At 40.4% G+C, this 22,124-nt stretch overlaps 2 protein-coding genes across 4 annotated transcripts in view; both read right to left on the bottom strand.

Moving 5' to 3' along the window:
• LOC110980148 (uncharacterized) overlaps nt 1–13,480 on the bottom strand; it is a 42,491-nt gene extending 29,011 nt beyond the window's left edge. Inside the window, exons 1-2 of the mRNA XM_087144558.1 lie at nt 13,434–13,480; nt 8,656–8,706 (exon numbers count right to left, since the gene is read on the bottom strand). The gene's annotated coding sequence lies outside the window, so the exon portion shown is untranslated. The remainder of the gene's footprint in view (nt 1–8,655; nt 8,707–13,433) is intronic.
• Nucleotides 259–13,590, bottom strand: LOC110980162 (TM2 domain-containing protein biscotti-like). 3 transcript variants are annotated; one of them, XM_022236542.2, is made up of 7 exons: nt 13,434–13,590; nt 8,656–8,706; nt 7,943–8,149; nt 6,822–6,898; nt 5,457–5,556; nt 2,791–2,956; nt 259–1,808 (listed from the first exon to the last, which is right to left on the bottom strand). In XM_022236542.2, the coding sequence occupies exons 1-7, from the start codon at nt 13,499–13,501 to the stop codon at nt 1,701–1,703; spliced, it is 777 nt and encodes a 258-aa protein (XP_022092234.2). In that variant the 5' UTR covers nt 13,502–13,590; the 3' UTR covers nt 259–1,700. The 3 variants fall into 3 exon arrangements, with proteins under 3 accessions (XP_022092234.2, XP_022092236.2, XP_022092235.2); XM_022236544.2 differs by lacking the exon at nt 13,434–13,590 and adding an exon at nt 13,314–13,336; XM_022236543.2 differs by lacking the exon at nt 13,434–13,590 and adding an exon at nt 12,931–13,172.
• Nucleotides 13,591–22,124: the final 8,534 nt, after the last annotated feature.

Genomic DNA, 22,124 nt, shown 5'->3' with positions numbered 1-22,124 from the left:
ACTTCAAAACTCTGATTTCACATAAGTTCTGATCAGCTCCTCAGGCCCACAAAGCACCCATTCTTAGGAATTTTGTTTATTTTCATTAATGCAATAAATTGGGCAGTCGGTCCGAGTAATAAGCAGTTATTGATTACATGTAAGTTCTGCCTGAAAATATGTACACGCTTCAAAATGTTCCTCACGCCAGCAAAAGATAAGCGACTGTGCTCTCTAAAATATCCTTCAGTAACATCTTCCTTCAATCACACAGACATGTATAAGGTAAATATTTGGTTTAATTTCGCAAATTTATAATTTTACAAACAAAATCAACATGTACATACAACTTTTTACAAGTACATATATACACTAAGATTGGAATAGATACCAAAGGGAAGAAAACCCACACTTAAAATCCATTCCATCCCCTTCCATACATACATGTAGTTTGCATTTCAGATAAAACTCTATTTACACAAGTCAATATCAACGAACATATATAAACAGGAAGGGTCATTTAACTCAAATGTGGAGGATTCCATTTCATTTTTATGGATTTTTTTTCCTTCAACCTTCCTCTTGCTAATGAGCTTTGAACAAAATATATTGATACAATTAATTGCTTAGATATCAACGTAGAAAATCATGAAAAATATTTCATACCTCAAAATTCAGTCCTGCCAAAAAGTTGAGTCTAGAACCTGGCAACGTTGAAAGTTACTTAACATATCTAAATAAACATCCAATGTAAACTAAAAACAACGTTTTTAAGTTGACAAATTAAAACAGGTCAGGTGCATCTCAAAAGCAAGAAAACTCATTCAAATACCACTTTAACTTGTAACAGCATAGTCAGTCAACTTTAAAGTTTATGAAATGAACCTTATGTGCACAAATTTCAATTTATGCAGAAAATGGACTGAAACTAAATAGGCTCCACACCTAAATGAAATTTAGTGCCGTGTTACCTAGTGTTAATGTGTTTGTGGAATTGGTTTCTTTTGGGCTGATACCCTTGATCAAAGGTTTGTAATTGGCACTTCGGTTTAGCAGTGGAAGGTGGAAGATTGTTCACCATTCCTCTATCATCTCACTCCTAATACTGTACATTACAATTATGGAGGCAGGAACCATAAATTTGACCTTGGGCAATCTTATGAAGCTCCAAAATCCCCTGTGGGGTTTTGAAAGACTTAGAAAGATTACAGTTAACACCATAAAGGTTGTCATAGGTAGGTGGTCAAAGCTTAGCCACTGCCTGAGTCAAAGATATTCAGGATTGACAGCAGCAATGTCCTTGTCTCACACTGCTGGAATAATGTTTCATCAACTCTTGATAAATCCCAAAGACCAAGTGATTACATGCTGCCATACAATGCTACGACAAAAGTTTCAGGCTAAGTACAGCCATAAGCTCGGCCCAAGTTCTTACGTTTCAATCGTCCGAAGAAATATCCTCAGCTGCAACTTTACTCCCAAACTAAAGCCACGTAATCTATTGTTCCACTTTTCTACTCTGAAGGGGTCATTTTCTCTTTTCTCTGCACCGGCACATCTATCTTCAGTCTTAGTATCATGTGGTGTCATGTTTGATGATCTTCCATCACATCTCAAACACTGAGAGTGCCTGATCACGGAGGACTCTCTTCGGGATCAGGTTGATGCGGCTGCCATGCCAACCTGAGATGCATGCTGCTTCCTTGGCAACTCTGAATGGTTCAGTCAGTTATGGGCTTGTAATATGTATAATTGTCCATCGATGTCTTCTGAAGCCTAGGTCCATAATAATCAAGGGTGTAATCAGAGCCATCTGCAGGACCTACAACCTGCAAATATCAAAACAGGGAAATATAGGATTACAAAGCAAAATAAAAACAACAACAAAATCCTGGGGTGTGCTGTACTTTTTGTGTATTAATGTTGGCTCTTTGAAAATAATGGTGAAATACACTACATATTTAGATCTATTCATTTCACATCCACAGAAAGCCCAGTTTCCAAATCCCCAGAACTTTCTAATTAATAAGATTCTTTCCCCTTAGTTGATTTGGTACACCAGAAATGGTCTGATGTCATCATTTCACACACTGTTAAGTTCTGAATTTTCAATGTTCAGCAAATTACAGAAATTGAGGAATATGTACATTTTGTTTTGCTTGTTCTTTCTACTGGCATGACCAGGCATTTAATGCTTTGATACCAAATGACTGGATTGTCTTCTTTATTTTCTAGAGCAGATGATCAACAGGTGATCGACAACTATCTCTATCCAAAAAACATTCTATCATCACACTTTGACATCCAGCGTAACACATGCAGTTAAGGTATTTTTTACTGAGTTCATCCTGGGCTTTTGATGAGACCATGGAATTTTGACCATGCCTGCCTAATCCTGCCAGGTTCATTTTGAGGAGGAAAGCCACATGCAAGGTTTTAGTACAATGACATTCTAATGAAAGGAGGCTGGATGGCACACACAAAGACTTTTTACTTTGAATGCAGGAACACATGTTTATGATAAATACCTAGAGTGGTCATTCCTTTTTTCTTCTGTACTTAAGAAAACTCAATGAGATTACTCATTTTTCTTGAACCATTAACACTATTCTCAGCTGGATTTTTGTTCATGGCATCTTTATAAACCGTTCTTCTTCCTTTCATTACAGATAATCCTGACCAAGATACGATCTATAAGTCTGTGTTACAGGAAAACCCTGTATGGACCTGGCTTGTTCCACGCAAGGTTTACCCAGCCTGCCTCACATGGGTCTGTTTGATTCTCACATCCACACAAAGGTTGGCACAAACCTGCATAGCTATGAGTATGACATCTAGGAAATGGCCGATGAAGAGAAGACCAACAGTGCAGAACTTGAGCACAGCAATAGCAGGGTAGCCAAGATAGAGGCGGTCCACACCAAACATCCCCAGAAATATGGAGAGAAGTAGGGAGGTAGAGTACGAGTATCCGGTCCTAAATGGACATCAAAAACACACACACATGTAATGTTACACAAGTTGCATAACAACTGGACAAAACGTCCACAGAATGTCACTGATGGAGAACATCCATAAGTACATGTACTGGTTCAAACCGGGCAGTTAATCCACGGAAGCTGGTCGTCAAGTGGATATTCAACAAAGTATGCAACAAAGAAAAACACTCTACATAAATATCTACTTGTTTACAAATGTATATCTGTTTATATCCCAGGGCGCATTTTGTGTCAATTACAGGATGATAATGAGTGAAGAAGACGATGAAGAAATGTTCAGTTTAGAGGTGGGAGGAAAACCCTGGATGGTCTCAGGTAGGGACTGAAAACCCAATCTTGTGGACCAAGCTGGATTTGAACCCAGGCCCCTAGAGGTGGAAGGCGAGGAAAGAAACACCACACCAACCTGATTCCCCTAAGGAAGCTCTCCCAGTACTGATATCACAAGGGATACCAATATCCCTTCACCTACATGTGAATGAAGTACAAAACGCATGATAACCTTCCCACTTGTTCACCTTTTTTACATCCGAAAATGATACCTATAAAATGTGAATGAAATGTTTACTGTTCTCAACTACACGTCCATCTTCCAAGTGACTTCAGTATTCACTCTTAAGCAATACCTTACTTTACCATTATACTACTAAGCAGCCACTTACATCAAGATATTGAAGAAATGCCAAGCCCCTGTTCTTAAGCACCTTGCAATTATTCTATTTAGAGTTTTTGCTAATCCTCCAGATATTAACCACTTCCTGCCGGGGACTCCGGAATTGCAGACGTATGCTTTACATGCGTGGCCGGGGTCTCTGAACTCGGACAAATGAAACAGGGCCCTGTAACAAAAGACCGTACTCCGAACAAAAGACCAGGCTGCTGGGCATTACCGGCATTTTTCACTCTCAAAAGTGGTGATGATCCAGCCTTGTTTTGAAACCCTATTCCAGGGTTTGGGGCATTGAGAGTGAGCGGATTACCACCAGGGACAAAAGCGCTCCACCACCACAGCGATCAGTCACACAGCACTGCTGCACGCTAATCTGGCCCCTATTGAAAAAAGGTCAGCAGTGCACTGAGCCAGGTTCTGAACAAAAGCAAGTTACATAACACTGCACAATCAGGTCACGTGTCAACTTAGAGTAGGGCCTAAAGATTACTTCGTGCGGCTATAAATGTCCGTTAAATGAAATGATGAATGTTTGAAGAATTTTGAAAACGGAAAAATGATAATTATGCCGGCCCAGCATCACCAACATTGAAAAATGCCCCGGCATGAAGTGGTTAAAAGCCTTCCATGTGAAGACTAATAGCATATCTGACTGACTAACACAAGAAATTCATCAAGAGAACAATAAAGAGCAGTTAGACCACTGAATGTTGATGGGTTGATGACAGCTTAAACCATGCTCTCATTCAACTCTTTTTGGGTAAAACTATTGCAAATGACCAACAGAAATAAATTTTGTCCAATAAGAATATCCCAACAACTGACGTCCAAACAGGCAGAGAGTGGTGGTGGAAATTTCCAGAGACGTGGTAATTTTACAGGGCCCCAATTAATCCAATGAGAACAGCACCACACTGTAAACTTTCTAATCTGCGAACAAACTGTAATTTGCCCTGTGTGAAGATGATGCCTTGACCCCATTGTGTGTGTTGATATGTATGCACACACATTGCTACATTTTATAGCATGGTATCGTGCATATTTCCCTCATGGATATTATGGCAAATGTGCATCAAATCAAATGATGACAGAAATGACCAGATTTTGTGATTGTAAAGCCAGTTTTGGTAGCGACAAAAAAAGGAAGTTTCTGTCATGTAACCACTCACACAGTATGGTAGCTGACTAACGTCAGCGTACAGAGACACTCTGGACTCCAGCGTTGTACTACATTTGCCAACCATGCATGAGGAATTAACATTCTGTCACAGTCCAAATAGAAGCGAATGGAAGACTTAAGCAAAAGAATGTTTAACACTGGGTTGAGGTAAAAGTGCCCAGTCGGGAAAGTTCAACTTCCTTTTTGAAGCATGACAGACACGATAAGAGGGGGGGATATTTGAAGTGGGTAAAGTTGGAGACAGGAGTGAATACAACAAATTTTACCCAAACCAAAGAGCGCCCTCCTACTGTGTCCGCCCTTCCTCAAATAGGCTAATGTGTGCGGATCAATTTTCAAAGTGGGGGGGCCCAGTTGTTAGACCATCAGCCATTAATAAGCGGATCTATTAAGCCCCACCCCATTATAGGCCCTGCAAAAAGTGGGGGGCCATGTCCCCTCCCCGTTGAAAAAGTTGGGGGGGCAGTTGGGCCTCCCTTTCAGCTGCCAGTGACTAACATGGCTTTCATCAATACTGTGAGTGTATCTGCTCAACTGAGATAATCACAACAGGGGAAGACAGTTTGTCTAAAATCAAAAGTTCAAAAAGGGTGTGGTGCCACTGTGTTTGAGATATATTGCGACTTACGTGTATCTACAGGGAACTGTCCTCTTTAGACCTGGTGCTATTGTAGAACCATTATAAATCTCACCGTCACACTGAGTACCAGCCACTGGCATGCAGCTGACTGTCAAAACACAAAACAAGGATGTTTAAGACACTTTCCAACCGTTTACTTTTTATTGCTGAATGTGATTGGATGAATCATGCTTCGGTGGGAAATACATGTCACATGTAACTGTCAGTTTTAGGCACTGGAATATGGTCAAGCTGGTTTGCCCGAGGTCAAGTAGTCTTGGTCCAAGACCTTTGTGTTCCTGCGTTTAGCCGAAATGGATTAATTCAAACTGCTGAGGGCGCTTTATTTATTTGGGTCCCATTCCGACATGTACTTTGAGGGAAGGTCTTGGACATTTCGTTTGGTGGTTATTATGTGTTTCATTGTTTTTCTTGACTTTTTTGGGAGCCAATCAAAATCAATCAATCAATCAAATCAATCAATCAATTTTGAGCACTATGCTGAATTACTCATGTTACCTGTAGTTCATGAAAATTGAAAAAAAAAAAAGCACCCGATCTCAAAGTCTGAAAATTTCTGCGTAAAATGCTGTTTAGGATGTTGTAACATACCTTTAGGATACGCTGATAGATTATTTTATGCGAACTACCCATATGCAGCTATTTAATGAGCATTCATCCTGTCGATTGCCAGTCAGAGGAAGAAATGGACCCAATTTGTAGTGCTAAAGCAAGTGGAAACATCATATGTCGTGACTGTATCCATGTGTGATACGGCAAGACATGGCAAACTCTTAGCTGCTGTCCCTTGAATGCAGGAGGATACACTTTGTGTCTGCTTAGCTCTGAGCATCCAGCTAAATCATGTCAGTTGATGTTTCAGTTTGAAAACGTCCTGCCTCAACGTGAAGCATGTTGAAGAACACTCACATACTTTCTGCTGTTTATCACTCACATGATATACATAATGCATCCATCATCACTAGTCTTTACCACTTCAGATCAAATGAAATATCCAAGACCTTAATATGCATGTGATTTTGGTTTGTCTTGAGATAGCACCCTTACAGTGATGGCTTGTAATCACAGGATAAACTGAAGGTACATGAAGGTCTTGGAACCAAGACTAGGCACCAAGCCCTATCCTCACTGCTTCAAGCAATGGTCAAAAACTGCTATTCCTACCTTAAACAGCATTACCGGACATTAAGTAGATTTCCATCCCGGACTTTCTTAAATTTAAAATGCTTGAATAAAGATTACACTCTGCAGGTTACATAATCTGAAAGCCACAATTCCCAATGCATATAAATCAGGTCACAAATTCTTCCTGGTCATCACTCCCCACTTCTGGAAACAAACGTGCCTTTGTACCTGAGATTAACCTGTCTGGTGGACAGTTTACGGCAGCCTGTGTCTCTGGATCTATTTCTGGGTCCTCACACAAATACCTGATATTAATCAGTTAAGGTTAATGTCAGTCTTATAGCATCAATACTACTGCAAACCCAGCAGTCTATAGCACTGTTTGTAACATATATTTAACTATGAATAGCATATTATCTACAATTTTGAAATTTTTGTAAACAAAGAAATTGTGTGAGCTTAAATGTCTTGGAGATAAAAGTACATGTACAGATGCATTTGTATTGCATGACCTTCTAGCCAGCGCATGTTGAGCAAGACTGTGCCCAAGTGATTACGTCACATGCACAATTATGTATTTAAAAGGCATTTTTGCGAGAACCAGCGCGTGAACCAACATGCCCACATACTCCATTCGTTTACTTTGTACTTCCTGGTTCACAATGACACCACACTTTGGCACTCTGTATGTGTTGGTTTGTAACATGCTCCAGTCATGAGGTAATGGCATTGCGGTTAAGTTGTTTTGTTTCATGAAATTCGACCACTGGTCATGATGTGGTTCACAGAGTAGAATCTGAATGGAGGATCTATTCATGACAGACCTGTTTACCATGATGCAAACAAGCTGCTCAGATTTACTGACTAAATTGAACAGATGCCATTACTGCAGTGGTACCATACTCATGAAAATCATGACACCCAATTGGTGGAAGAGGCACATAATGTGCACTCCACCAGTAGCAAGTTTAGTGCCACTACAGAAATGGTTCTAATTTCAAGTCATCAGATTAGTTAGTTACCCGAGGTAGGTCTAACAGATTAGTTAGTTACCCGAGGTAGGTCTAACAGATTAGTTAGTTACCCGAGGTAGGTCTAACAGATTAGTTAGTTACCCGAGGTAGGTCTAACAGATTAGTTACTTACCCGAGGTAGGTCTAACAGATTAGTTACTTACCCGAGGTAGGTCTACCAGATTAGTTAGTTACCCGAGGTAGGTCTAACAGATTAGTTAGTTACCCGAGGTAGGTCTAACAGCTTGATTTCTCAGCAACAGCCATAATTCCAAGAGGAAAATCCACATCTAAGTTACGAAAGTCTCATTAAACTGCTTGGTCTGAAAAGGATACTGTCCTGCTTGAAGATCATTGCATTTGATATCACCTTCAGTGTTTTCAGCAAATGAACAAAGGAAGAGTCTGACCATAAACATTATGACCAGAACTTGTCCGCATATTCCTTGCATACTTATGGTGTCAATGCTGAAGTACATATACATGTAAATCAGCTCAGCTACAGCCTTCCTTCTGGTGTCCAGTGACTCTCTGGTAGCTGGTCTAGATCAGGAACAACCACTTGCAATGGAATTGATCTGGACTTCTTACTCAATGATGGCAAATGTAAACGTAGCACACACGGTTCATGTCCTACAGAGATACTATTAAAGGCAAAATGTTGACAAACTATCGTATCTTGCCGACATGTCCAAACAATTAAAAGTGACATTGTGACACAACGTCTTTTTAGAGCAAGAAAACAACAAAGACTGCCATGGCATATGGTGTTACACCAACAACTATGCTCTGCATGCTACATGTAGCAGAATCTATGTGTGAGTGTGCACGTACGTGTAGGCCTGCAGTGTATTAAGGGGAAAGCAACTTTGGGAGTGTACTGTCAAGACAATATTTGTTCCCATAGTGTTTCTGGTCCCTACATGTGTAAAACTGGTGAAAATATGAGTGTAATCCCCAAAACTATGAAGTCTGCAGGTACATGTAGGTTCCTGGGCCTATGAGTTGCAAAACCCAGAAAAGTTGCTACAGAAATTTGCTGATTTTACCTGGAGCTTCCCAATGGTAGTACTGTTGTTGGGACCATCCAAACATCAGACCTATAAAATTGGCAGAAAAACAGGATTTTTCAAAGGTCTAACATTACAGAAGGACCATCTCAACCATTTAGTTGTGACTGATGCTATTGCAATAGTTGGGGCTTATTCATTTTGGGAAGAACTCCATAATGGACATCACTAATTTTCCCTACATGTACATGAAGGCATCAGCCATCAGAAAGTCATAACATGTCCTATTATTAAATTTAGCAAGGAAAATATCAAAGCAGCCAATCTCATACTACTGGATCATGTACATGTTAGAGTCTGGGCACAGGATTTCAAGTGATGTCTATTCATGATGATGGTAATTCAATACTGCACTGTAACTAATAGGGAACTTACACTGTAACAATTACAACTCACTTTTTTTACAACAGCACAGTAATGTTAAGAGTAGTTACTACATAACACAGAAATGATGGAGTATGCCATGACCATGAATATGATAGAGGAAGCATGCCATGACATGCATTGGAATGCTATACCCCAACTAACCGCTCCAAGTGGGAACAAAATAGGGTGTGTTTTTGAATGAAACTGACAGTCCTTCGGTACGAACTCGCCATGCAGGTGCACAGATTTATGTGCATTTGGCTTGGGACACACTGAGTATGTGCAACAAATTCATGTCGGAATGTACGGTCTTCGCCTGCATACAGAACGTGTGCAAGAACCCAGTTGGAAAACTTCTTAGTACCAGCCTGTCTTTCTTCCACCGATGAGGGTGCACTTCAACTCAGGGTAGATAACCTCAGTCCCAACAACATGTATTACTATACCATTCGAACTATAGGCTTAGTATAGTTGAGCTGGCCCAACTACAGTACGGAGGTCCATAGTTCATATGCGAATTTAGGGTACTCCTTCATACATGAACTTGGCAAGACTTGCAGTGACTTGAAAACTTCTACATAAAATCTGCAATGGCCAGCCCAACTGCAGCACTATGGACCACGCTTACATGCAGTTGGGGTGTAGAGCTACATGTACCAACAGGTCTGCTTACCCCCAGAACTGGGGGTTTGCCATCCACTGCACTTCCTTGTTCATACAGCGCAGTCACTGATGAATAATACAATTCTTGAGGTAGACTTCTGTAATGTCACCTGTTCATGACAAGGCATGCCTTTGACTTAGCCAATGCTACTGCATGAAACAGGGGATCTTAATTAAAGTCCTGACACAAAACTGTCAAATAATCCTTACAGAAGTCAAAAATAATTGTTTATGATGTAAACAAACAAATTTGCATATTCGTGAAAATGCTAAAATTCATGAAACTTTTATCTTTTTGTGAAAATGCGTGCTCTTTTGCTATAGCATGTGCCAGGTGCAAACTTGGTACATTTGTATACACTTCAGGCATCAGATTCACCTCTTTTTGAAGATGCCAAAACAAGTTGGCCTATGAATTTGCCCTTTATTGCTAACACTTTATCAATGGATGATAAATTGGCCTCTTTGTGAAAACGTACAATGCGATTTAGTTGAAATTTGCCCCATATAGATCTTCGTAATTTGGCTGATTTCAGTAGATTTGGTAAAAAAATGATTACACCAAGTGTATGCATCACAAAGCCCATCTTATTTTGCCTGAAAACAAACATTTAAAAAAATCATGATTTTGGGCCAAAGTGTCTCTTTGTGAAAATGGCTACAATATGGGGCATCACTAATTTCCTCTTGCAGTATTAGGCTACTTGCTATCAGAGTATGATAAAATGTCCTATTAAGTCAATTGTATTTTTATACCCTCCATGAATTTAGCAAAGAAAATATCGAAGCATTTACATGTACATTGTACTTAGAAAACACTTAGGCCTAGAACTGTTCAGGCCAGTCCATACATGTTTACTTGCTTCCTATATTATCGCGATAACTCTATTATCGTGGAATCAGAGATTTTGAATTTGGCAGTGAGTTGCCGAGTGGCAAAATGCAACCAGGTAATCAATAACTTATGGCCTAAAAATTAGTTTGATGAAAACAGAGTGAAAAGTTTTGTAAGGTTTCGTTAGAAATTTCGTAAGAATTTCAAACAATAATTTTGAATAAAATAGTTCAGGTCTAATGAGATGGTTATGACTCTCGGGGAATGAGAACTCAGAAAGCAGACTTTTTTAATGATTGTTTCAGACATCAATAAAAGAAAAAGAAACTATTCCTTCAGCAAACACCATTTTAATAAGATGATTGTCAAAGTTGTTGCTGCCTTTAAGATTGCGGTAAAAAGGTTCTGCCAAATTAATGAGTGTAAGGTGGTGCAGCCAATTATTCCCATCTCGTTCTCTCAGTGTATGACATTTTAAGGAGACTGGAAAAAATGGAGTCAATTACAGGTAAAATGGAACATGATCACAAAGTGAGGCTATTTTGTTTCGTCTGAAAAGAAATCCTTCCGTTTATCTTATTTATATTCATAATCAAAGTGCTCTAAAGGCCATTGTAGAAACCATGTCTCCAAAACCACAATAGAGACTCCACCTCTGTTTGCATACGGCACACGTAGATTTTCTGAGCTATCGTAGATGAAGATAAATTGAACCACAAACAAATCTTATGAATCAAGTTACAAAGGAGGAGTTAAACAGCAACCACAGAATGATTCAGGAAGGTGCGCGAGCAATCCTTACGTTGATACAGAAATGTGGTAACTACTGCGCTAATAGAGTAACCTACATGTATCCTATATGTATGTGTAGGTTTATGCACAACGTCAAGTGATCATCATGTGATGTCCGCATAGGCTTAAGGCCTATATGTATTTCAAGAACTCATCAAAGTCACTGGGCCTAATGTCGCTAGGTCCCTAATTTTGCCACTTACCGTTAAAACCAGTTCAACAATAGGTGGTGAAATTGGGGACCTTGTGACTAAACTATCATGCACGTTACTCCATGTACATGTCTATCCACCCTGAGCTGAAGTGCACCCTCACCGGCGAAAGAAACACAGATGGTACCAAGTTTTCCAACCGGGTTCTTGCATGCATTCTGTGTGCATTTCAAAGACCATACATGTACATGTATATTTGCACATACTCAGTGTGCTCCATGTCAAATGCACATAAACTTGCATGCCTAGGCCTATGCAATGAGTGGGTAGGCCTACCAAACATGCCAAACGACTGTCAATTTCATTTCAAAACATGCCCTTTTTTGTTCTCGCTCGAAGCTGATAGGCGTACCGTGTATCATGTGTAGGCCTAGCCCAAGACTGGGGGCCAGTCTACTGGAATACCTCCGTATCCTTAGCCCCCACAATGGTCAACCAAAAAAGAGGAGACACTGCAAAAGTGCCTTCTATGAACGCTGCTTTGCGTGTATGGCTCATTCACCCCATCTGACCATTGATGTATTAATAAGGGCAATTTCCACGGACGGAGTCCGTGCCACACTAGTGGGACTAGGCTAGGCCTAGCCTATGTCGAAGTTCCTGACTGGTTTTACACAATTATAGAAAGGCATTGTGGGAAGCAAAAAGGAGCAAACATAGTCCCTTTTTCCTTCCCACACTGCCTTTCTACCATTGTGCAAAATCACCCGTGCAATAATAAGGCTTATGTATGGAATTCCATATCTGCCGTCGTGCGTCGCCCGTGGTTTTTTTGTCACGATTGCGCAGTGGTATTTTTAACTTTGACCCTTGATCGTTTCACATCAATGTCCTTATTCAATTGATCCACCATGCCTGACTCTCATTTTAGCAATTGCGCCAAACTCCAATTGAAAGAAGAAACAATATCCTGACATCAAATAAGTAACGTGTACATGAAATAATACCATTTTGGTTACATAAATAAATTAACAAAATAGACTTTTGTTGGGGTAGATTGGTTTTCTCGATAACTTAGTTACTCTAGATTTACAATGTTTGATTCCTTAATAGTTTTCATGAGAGACGAACTGATTCAACATTATTTTGAGGGCAGGTATACCTATGATGAAATCTGCTGTATACAATACATTTACAATGTTTGATTCCTTCATAGTTTTCATAAGAGAAGAACTGATTCAACATTATTTTGAGGTCGGGTATACCTATGATGAAATCTGCTGTATACTCCAAATTAGACATGACTTTAGTTGCAGGTTGGCTCACAGAAGTCTTTTTAACAGTAACGTTACTTGTTAGCCCCATAAATAATGCTGATGTGCTGGACATTTATGATAACGCCCACAGCCATGACAGCGGCGGACGCGTACTTAATGTCACACCTACCTGCATGATTCATTTACTAGGAATCTGCCCTTGGTTTTGATTTCTGCGTAGGCCCAATTGCATGACATGTGTGATGTAGAAAATTGATGTTATTGTTACTTCTCATGCGCCACAGGTCGATCGCCTCTACGTCAAAGGATCCGAACAAAGACGAGCATCATGCCGCATGAGGGCAGTATGCATTTCGGGATCAAAATGGCAGGTTTGGAACTGGTAAATGGCAGAATTGGGACACAACAAAAAGCAAAATGCGATGGACGACGGCAGATATGGAATTCCATACCTATGCCAGGGCAATGCGACGGACGACGGCAGATATGGAATTCCATACTTATGCCAGGGCACCGTCGAAGATAGCTGCACAAAAGAAAAAAAACTAGTACTTTTACTGTTTTAGGTCCTACAGTCCTAGCGGTCCTCGAAAAGGCTACTAGTTTAATTCACATTTATGATAACGCCCACAGCCATGACAGCGGCGGACCCGTACTTAACGTCACACCTACCTGCATGATTCATTTACTGGAATTCTGCCCTTGGTTTTGATTTCTGTGTAGGCCCAATTGCGTGACATGTGTGATGTAGAAAATCGATGTTAGTGAAATTATTCTTACTTCTCATGCGCCACAGGTCGATCGCCTCTACATCAAAGGATCCGAACAAAGACGAGCATCATGCCGCATGAGGGCAGTATGCATTTCGGGATCAAAATTAGACTTGCGCAAGTTTAGCGAGTGTAAATTTAGTATGTCAACTCAACGGAATCTGGAACCCATTGAGTGCAGGTAGGTAAATCTTTGCAATCTCGTTTTCAAGAAAGCACGGCTAGTGAAAACAAACGTGCATGAACAAGGTGACTTAGGTACGATATCGGTGGACGTGAAAGGTCGTTAATAAAATTAGTTTTTTTACCCATCTCCAGGTGACTTTTCCAAAACATCACTTGAGGAAGACAAAGGTAAAATTCCAACATGAGTGTTTTTTTGGGTGGTTTCAGTAAGGAACAATTTTTCCACAAACTATCGAACGTGATAGGACGACTCAATGTAAAATCCCCATAGGCAGACCGCGCAAAGGTTCCGGAAGCTCGCTGCGTGACCTTTTACTTTCAGGCTCCATTCCATGTACAACAAAGTTTATTCTGAATATTCATATCCTCAGATTCCATTCTGATCATGCTTGAGTCCTGACAAAAACATTAAATTGGATATATAAAAATATTCGTCTGAATGCTTGGAGTAATTTCGACCAGCAAAATGGGGTGAATTCATGAAATAAACAATGTGAAATACTTGACGTCATGCTGATGTGATTGTACATTACCTATCAGTAAGTTTCACCGTTTGCGCGAAATACCACCCTCCTCTTCCCGCAGTATCACACCACAAAAAAGTACATACTGTGTAACATAAAATGAGTGGAGGCATAACTAGTGCAAATATTGTCTACAATCAATTGCGGCTGATAAGCGGAGCAGGCAAAAGAGAAAGCGAGAAATCAAGCAATCAAATGTGTAATTCAGTGAAGAACAGTAAGCAAAATGGCGGCAAAGACCCCAAACCCTGGAATTTAAAACAGTTTCATGTGACGACCTTTAGGCTTCATAGCTTCATAATGAGAGCAGCAAAAGGCGATGAGGTGATTATACTCGAGCGAAACACAGTACACGTAGGTGCGCGGCAATATCCATTCAAATCCGCATTCACTCCAAACAGGTAATGTAAGTCTTGCTAATTTTTTCCAAATAGAATAAAATTGTGGAAATGAACGTGCTGTTTTGAACACACTATTTCAACATTCAAAAACCGTCGTTACGCTAGGTTACACTTTTGGGTGAATTAAGGTTATCAGTCGAAATAGAATGATAGTTATGACCGTTTTACATTTGTGTGTCTGTCTGATTGCTGTGCAGGGTCGGAGTGGCACGCCCTTTTGGCGAAAGAGATATTTTTCAATCTTGTTTTTTCCAAGGCAGTCCTGCGCTGTCCTCATTTTTTATGTATGTTTGTCTTGTCGGTCTCTTGCTTGATCATTTTTCGTCTTTTATATTGATTGACTGTTTACATGTGTGCCTCCTTTTTCAATCTGTATCGATCCTTTGTTTTATTTTGGATATAATTTTTATTGCTTGCATATTGCGTGTTGTATATTTTAAATCTGCCTGAATAAATTAAAAATAATAATAAAATCGACGATCACTAAAGTGAATACTTCGCACGCACAATGCGTAAAAGGCATTAGTGCTAGAACTAGTGCGTGAACGAATTACGAATCCGCGCGAGTACTCCATTCGTTTGCACTGCACTTTCTAGCTCACAGTGGCGTCACACTTAAGTAAATACTGATAAGCCATTGGATTATCAGAAGTAACTCCTTGTGGCGAGAAACAAACCTGAACTTTATGGCCTTCCTTCATTTCCATATGATCTGATTCCGTTCAAAGCACCAATTGTTTGGGATACTAACAGTTTAACCATAAACATTATTGGGATATCATATCAACCCCTATATAGAATCATTCTTAATTTCTAGCCAAGCTTCTTGTATTAGTTTAAGCAGCAAAGTTGTTGCTCATTAAAACGTGATCTAAATACACGCACTGAATTCGGCTTTGATCTGCAACCTTCACCTTCCTCAGACTGGTAGTCTTTTGATACGTTGTTGGTTTATACCTGTCTGCTATCACCCAATGTCCACGGGACCAAAACCGGAGGAATAGGCCTTTGCGAGTTAAATTAGAATAAAATCTTGCATACTAATTAATTTGATTGCGCATAAACATAACAATTTGAATCTCCCAGACTGAAGGCAATGTTGCTATACCTCGTGATTCGGGGCAAGCTTTTTGCATAGCGACCACCATCTCTGGAATGGACTAATTCCTTTGTGCCCTTCTTATCCATTGAAAACAGTGTATTGGTGCACGAGAAAAAGCTTGTCCGAATGGCAACAGCTTCCTTAGAGAATTCTTATAGAATGGAGAATTCAAATTGTTACGGTGAGGTGAATTTACAGAACTCAATGTACCAGATTTTATTCAACTTTAAGTCGCAAAACGCTAATCCTCCAGTCACTGAAAATAGCAGAAATATTCCGAACATTTGGATAGCATTGTTGAAGTTTCGGTATGTCTGACCCTGTCTGTACGCATAATGAGATTGATCTTGGGCAAGGGGTTAGCGTAGCCGGGGGGGGGGTGCACATCACCCTCACAAATTCCCGGTCCCCCGCAGAATGAATGGATATTGAAAAAGTCTAACAAAAACTATTCCCCCAGTCGATTCCTGGGACAGTGGTCGCTATGCAAAAGCTTGCGCAAAGTCAGAGGTATGGTAACAGTGGCTTTAAGTATGGAGATTCACATTGTTATGTTTATAAGATTTGAACATGTTTGTGTAGAAACAAAATGCCTTTCTTGAAATCGGACCGGTGTTTCCATCTAATGTTATTTAGGGCGTATTTTATAATACAGAACACAGTCGATTGCAGCTGCATGGACTCGTTGACAGTCTACGTAAGGCCAACACAGGAGCAGATGGACTTGCTGTTGCCAGAGATCAACAGGCGTTCTTCTGCACCACGCCTAATGCAGTGCCAATGCTACTCCGTCCCAAAGCCGGTGAGACGACTCCTCTTGGACAAACAAGGACACAAGACGAGTGCCGACGTCAAGGTGGAGTCCTGCTGATCAGGCCAAAGGAAGAACCAGAGCGACATACTAGTTCGTCGACAGTCGACTTGGGTGTGCAGGCTGTCCTGGATCACCACTCATCCAGATTGTGATGGCCGGCCCACACTGATGCCAGATGCTGAAAAGCGTTGAAGTTTGGCTGTGTCCGAGATGATATCCTGCCAGAAGTGTAGGTTCTGCAGTGACAAGAGAAAACTATACACTGAGATTCCACAGAGGGGTAGAGGACGACAGGACACCACTCCAAACGTGGTGATCTCGGTTGGCTTGCACAACAACCGAATATGTCCACAGCTGGTGCAACGAGGCTCTTGCTAGGAATGGACACGACTGTTCCTTCGACGCGGGCCCCGCAACACTTCAATCAAATGCCGTGAAATTATCACCGCATAAAACGAAAGAGACATGTGCAACAGGAGAAAAATCTACATTTAAAAGTCCAGTTGCAGTGGAGACTGACAGACAATATGGCAATTCTCTTTGAAACTGTCGCAAGAAAATACTCTTCATCCAAATAACACAGAAGAGATATTCTGTGAAATGGCACGGCTAGCATTATTTTATCATGCATCACCAAGAGAACAAACTATGCAAGAAATGTGACAGTGTCAGAGAACAGGATCAGAAGCACATCGGGAAATACACAGCCACTCACTCAGCGAACACAACATGAGAGATAACGTGAAGGCGACATTCAATGTGCCCCAAAACTTTTGAACTGTAAAGAACCTCTGTTTGTAAATAAGGTAACAACCGAAGTCGACGGTTGTCAGGCAAAAGGTGTAATCTTCCATATGCAAAGTAAAACTGCAGGTATGGAAACCGAGCACTCATTTGACCCCTCATTTAAAAAATCGCTTTGTGCAGCCCTAAGTCGTGTAAAACTTGGTCCAAAAATGTCTCCAGGGCAAAATAAAAAGGAAAAGACAAAGCTCCAGGATTGATTTGCCGATGATGTCAGCCACATGGCGCAGGCCGAGGCTACTGCCATATTGAAACCACTGTAGTGGGAACTCTTCCAAAATGAACGCCATGTCTGCAAATGCAGTAAGCGTAATTGCTCAATGTTACATGGGAAATCGTAACCTTTGCAAAAAGTGAATACCAATTTGTAGGGCTGGTAAATATAAATTTTCTACCTGCCAGTCGATGCCTGTGGCAAACTGAAATTGTCAACTTGTGATGAACAGACTAAGAGACTATGTCAAGAAACCCTGGACCAAACTAAATATGGTACCAGTACCCAGAAAACTGAATAAATGAATCATGCCTTTGTAGTAACCATCCAAAAGGGAACACTAACCTTCCTAAGAAACTGATCTTATAGAGAGATCGCAGTGCACATGGTGAGTAATAGACACGCCAATTCAGCAGTCAAAATGTATGAAGCTGCAGCTTGCCTAATTACTTCTGGCTCCCCAGCTGCCAAAGCCCTCGCTGAAATGGACAAGAAAAAGAAGTATTATGCTAAACGTGCAAAAATGTAGAGCCCAATAGCCACTGTACAAACGTGGCCAATGATAATTTGAAATGTGACACAAACATTGACTGTCTCCTCATCCAAAACGAACATAATTACTGTAAACGTTTTCCAAAGCAGCAAGGTATTGGAACAGTAACTTATGTTTTGAATGTCAACAGCGTAGCTATGGTACCTTGATGCAGTCCAGCTAATCGTGCCCTAAGCACTCGCCGACCTTTGCACACTTGTCGAGCATGCTCTTGTTTCCATGGACAGATGCTCGAAGCAAATGCACAGTGATTCATGGCACAGGTGACTTACATTGCACTCCCGTGGCAAACTTGAATTCCCAATGTGTACCATGTAAGCCGCGCTGTGCACAGAAATCAGATTGCATTTGTTCGAACTAAGCAAATTTACGGAAATCATTCCATATGTCATCCTCTCCTGCTCTCCAACTCTCCCAACACACTCATGCTAAATAAGGCATCCTTTCAACAGCTCCAGTGTAGTCATCTGGGCGATAACCCGCTCGACTCTTTCGCACCACAAACCGAGTTCCGCCATTTTGCGCCGTGTTTTTAAATTTTTACCCGGGGCATATGCCCCCCCACAAAGCTTCTTTACTGTCAAAAGTAAGTCACCCTTTACAAGCAATTTTCACCACTAATTTTTAAATGAAAGTGGGAAAACCATGCTTTTTTGTATACAATTCCAATATATTGTAAAAGAATATACCCCAAAAGCAGTGACTAAAGTAAATGACTGTAATTTTCTAACATTTACAGCCACCTGTACATGCTTATTCCAATGTGGTGTTTTCAATAAAAAAAACCCTCAAATTCAGAGGTACAGAGTGTAAAATATTTTGTTTTAATATCTTTTTCATATCAATCATGCCCATTTGCAGTTTATAGTTAAAAGAGACAGCTACAGAGAGCAGCCAAAACAATATGGACGTCATCATTCTGTTGATCTACGGAGTGGCAGCTCAATAAATAAATTCCCATAGAAAGCAGTGATAAATCCTCACACTTCAGAAATATTTTTAAAATACTCATAGTCATACAAATACTGTGCACATCTACATAGCGCACAGTACATGCAGTATCGCACGCTTGCAATAGACCACGTTGTGTTTGATGTCCAGGTAGCCTGGCCAACAGGGCAAACACTGTTTGAGTTCAAGAAGGCTGTAGGATTGCGTCTTTTAATTCTACCTTGAACCGAGACAGTGTTTGCCTGTAGGCCAAGCGGCATCAAACACAACGTGGTCGTACGATACCGCATGTACTGTGCGCTTTTACACGCATCATTCTGGCGATGACGTCATCCAATCAGCCTAGGGGTGCGAACGGCCAAAAGGGGATTTTTTGTGGGCGAGAAAACGGAGGAACCTTTTATTCATTTTGCGGTCTCAATTAATGGGGTAAACATTAAATTTATGATTATTTTTGAAACAGTTACGTATTTTGAAATACTTCACGTGAACTAAATGATATCTATTTCTGTAACTCTTTAAGCTAGGAACTCTGTGCATGACGTCACCACCTGCCTCAGGCTCCAATCTAGTGCCCATGTACGAATACCCGACTACAACTGTGTTTTTTTACAGACTCTTATAAGGTTCTTGGGTCTCGGACTCACTCTGCACCGTTTTTCCTTCAATTTAAAAAGTATTTGGTGAAGAAAAACAGTGATAGAAAAAGCAGAGTGTAAGAGAATCAAAGTCAGGACCGTAAGATCTATGGTCCAACTCGCTCTCTACTACACTTTTGTGGCAGCTTACCGACAAGAGTTCTTTCACATGCTTTAATATGGTAGTAAAAAGACGTGCGTCCGTCTTGCCCGAGCTGTAAATGGGTTTTCTATGCATGCGAAAGTTTTACATAGTGACGTCATGCACGGAGTGCTTGGCTTTTTACTTCACCCTTTATGACACCTGGCACTGGCTCCTTGAGTAGCGGAGACCAGGCTGCAGTATAAAATGCACATGCCTAACAGTACGAAACGGCTCAGACTTTGCGGTTTCATCGGGCCGAACAGGGTCAAAAGATCGGATGCCTCCTTGTAAACTTCGGATCTTTTCTAAATTCGCATGAAATGCAAATTTAGATGAAAATGCACATAGGGAAATTTCATTTGCATTTTAATTAAAACATGTTAGGTCTGTAACATTTCTTTAAAAATTTTGAAACATAAGCCAGCTAAAATATATTCGAAACTGGAAAATACGTTGCGTTCGTACATGTTTATTCGGTTTGGGGAAATTCATTTGATTTTTTTTAAACGCTGTGTTTTATATAACATGAGATCTAAAAAAGAGTTCGATTTTAAGAAAAGGCTTCTGGTTTCTACAAAAAACATGTTCCTATACACACTGTAGACTATTGTTACCTAACATATCCCCCCTAGAAGTCTGTAAAGAATTCCTGAGATTCCGATCAAACAATGACCAACACAAAGGCGGGTGGGGGTTCTCTCGGTCCCATATCTTGCTTCAAATGATAAAACGTTGACCGAGCTCTAGACACAGGGCTGAACTCAAATTTGCTTGACCAGTTTGCCTGGCACCAGCCTGCTACATTGTTTTCGTGTAAGAAGCATGGCAATGCGCTCTCAAAGACAATCACAGTGCCAAATCTGTTGTCTGGAGTCGAAGACGCCGCGGTGCTGCAATTTGTTTTGCATGCGGTGTGTAGGGTATAATAATGCGACTCACCGTGGCAGCGCCTTTTTCTAGGCGTACTTCCAGTGAAAGCCATTTGTCTGGTGATGGCTCTTGCCGCAGACTAAAGAGGAAAGTCCTGAAACCAAGACTATGTCTCATCCAGAATGCCAACTGCGCGGTGATGCGGTAGCAAACAGGTGCTTGTGTACATGAGTCTATTGTGGCACGGACCGCTACGCCAGCTTACCAGTAAAGTGGGGGCACAGTCACAAGACAGGTTGGGCGTCAGAGGTGTCGCCGATATTGTCACAAGAAATGGAAACTAAATGGTGTGGTGTTCATGTAAGTAGTGCTAAAATTTCGCAGGCTGGTGAATAATTGCCTTCCGTTCCTATGGTTGTACAGTTAAGTAAGGGGGAAGGAGAAGACACTTCTGTTCAGATATTTTGTGCATTACTTTTTATTTCCTGCTGAAGAAAATGTGGCTGAATTTCATAAATTGGTCGACCACATTGGATGCGCACTCACCCGAATCATGCCCGAATATACGAATTTGTTTTGTTGATAACATCACACTCTGGCTGGCAACATTTTGCTCACTATTTCCTAACATGAAATTATTTACTTAATGTAATTGTACGCAATAACAGGAAAATGAATGTCAAAACTTGACAGTTCCACCAGGCCCATCCAACCATGAAAAGTCATGGTTTACAGCTCCTACAGAATTGAACTGCGCCAGCAATCTTGTGCTAATACACAAGGATTGATCATTTGGGCACTACTTGATGGTATTTTGTTGAACGTAATTGAAGTGGTAACTTAATATTCATTTTACAAGTAAAATACATGATTAAAAAAATGCATTTCGCGTGGCTAAAGCATACTGATGTCCGAGGCTGATTCAATTTTACGCATTCAAATTCAGTTTTAGGGCATCATTCGAAACTTTGAGGCTTATGTTGTCAATGTTTTAAGTGTCGTTCAATGAAATCCTTTTTTTCACACTTTTTAATAATTTTAATCCTAAAAGGGAACATGTAAGGATGTAAATTTACTTACCCATTTACAAGTCGTTTGGTCGTAGATATTTTAGTTAATTTTGTTTGGAAACGTTAAATCTTTTGAATCTTAGTTTTCATATTCTTTATAATGACATTCAAAAGAAATAAGAATGAAGGCGAGATGAACAGAAATGAAATAGATAAATAATGCAAACTCTGTTGCATCATTCCTACTCTTACATGGTCATTATTAAATTTAATCTTTCCTGATTTCATTATTGTTATTTTGATTTCCTTATAGATTAATGACATGAAAGGAACCAAATTGCAAACAAAGTGTAAGGTTAATTCAGAAGTATTTTGGTACAG

This window comes from Acanthaster planci, linkage group LG12 (genome assembly GCF_054643075.1).
Source record: "Acanthaster planci isolate LZ-2023a linkage group LG12, COTS_SCS, whole genome shotgun sequence".
NCBI lineage: Eukaryota > Metazoa > Echinodermata > Asteroidea > Valvatida > Acanthasteridae > Acanthaster > Acanthaster planci.
This window is presented reverse-complemented; position numbering and strand designations above follow the sequence as displayed.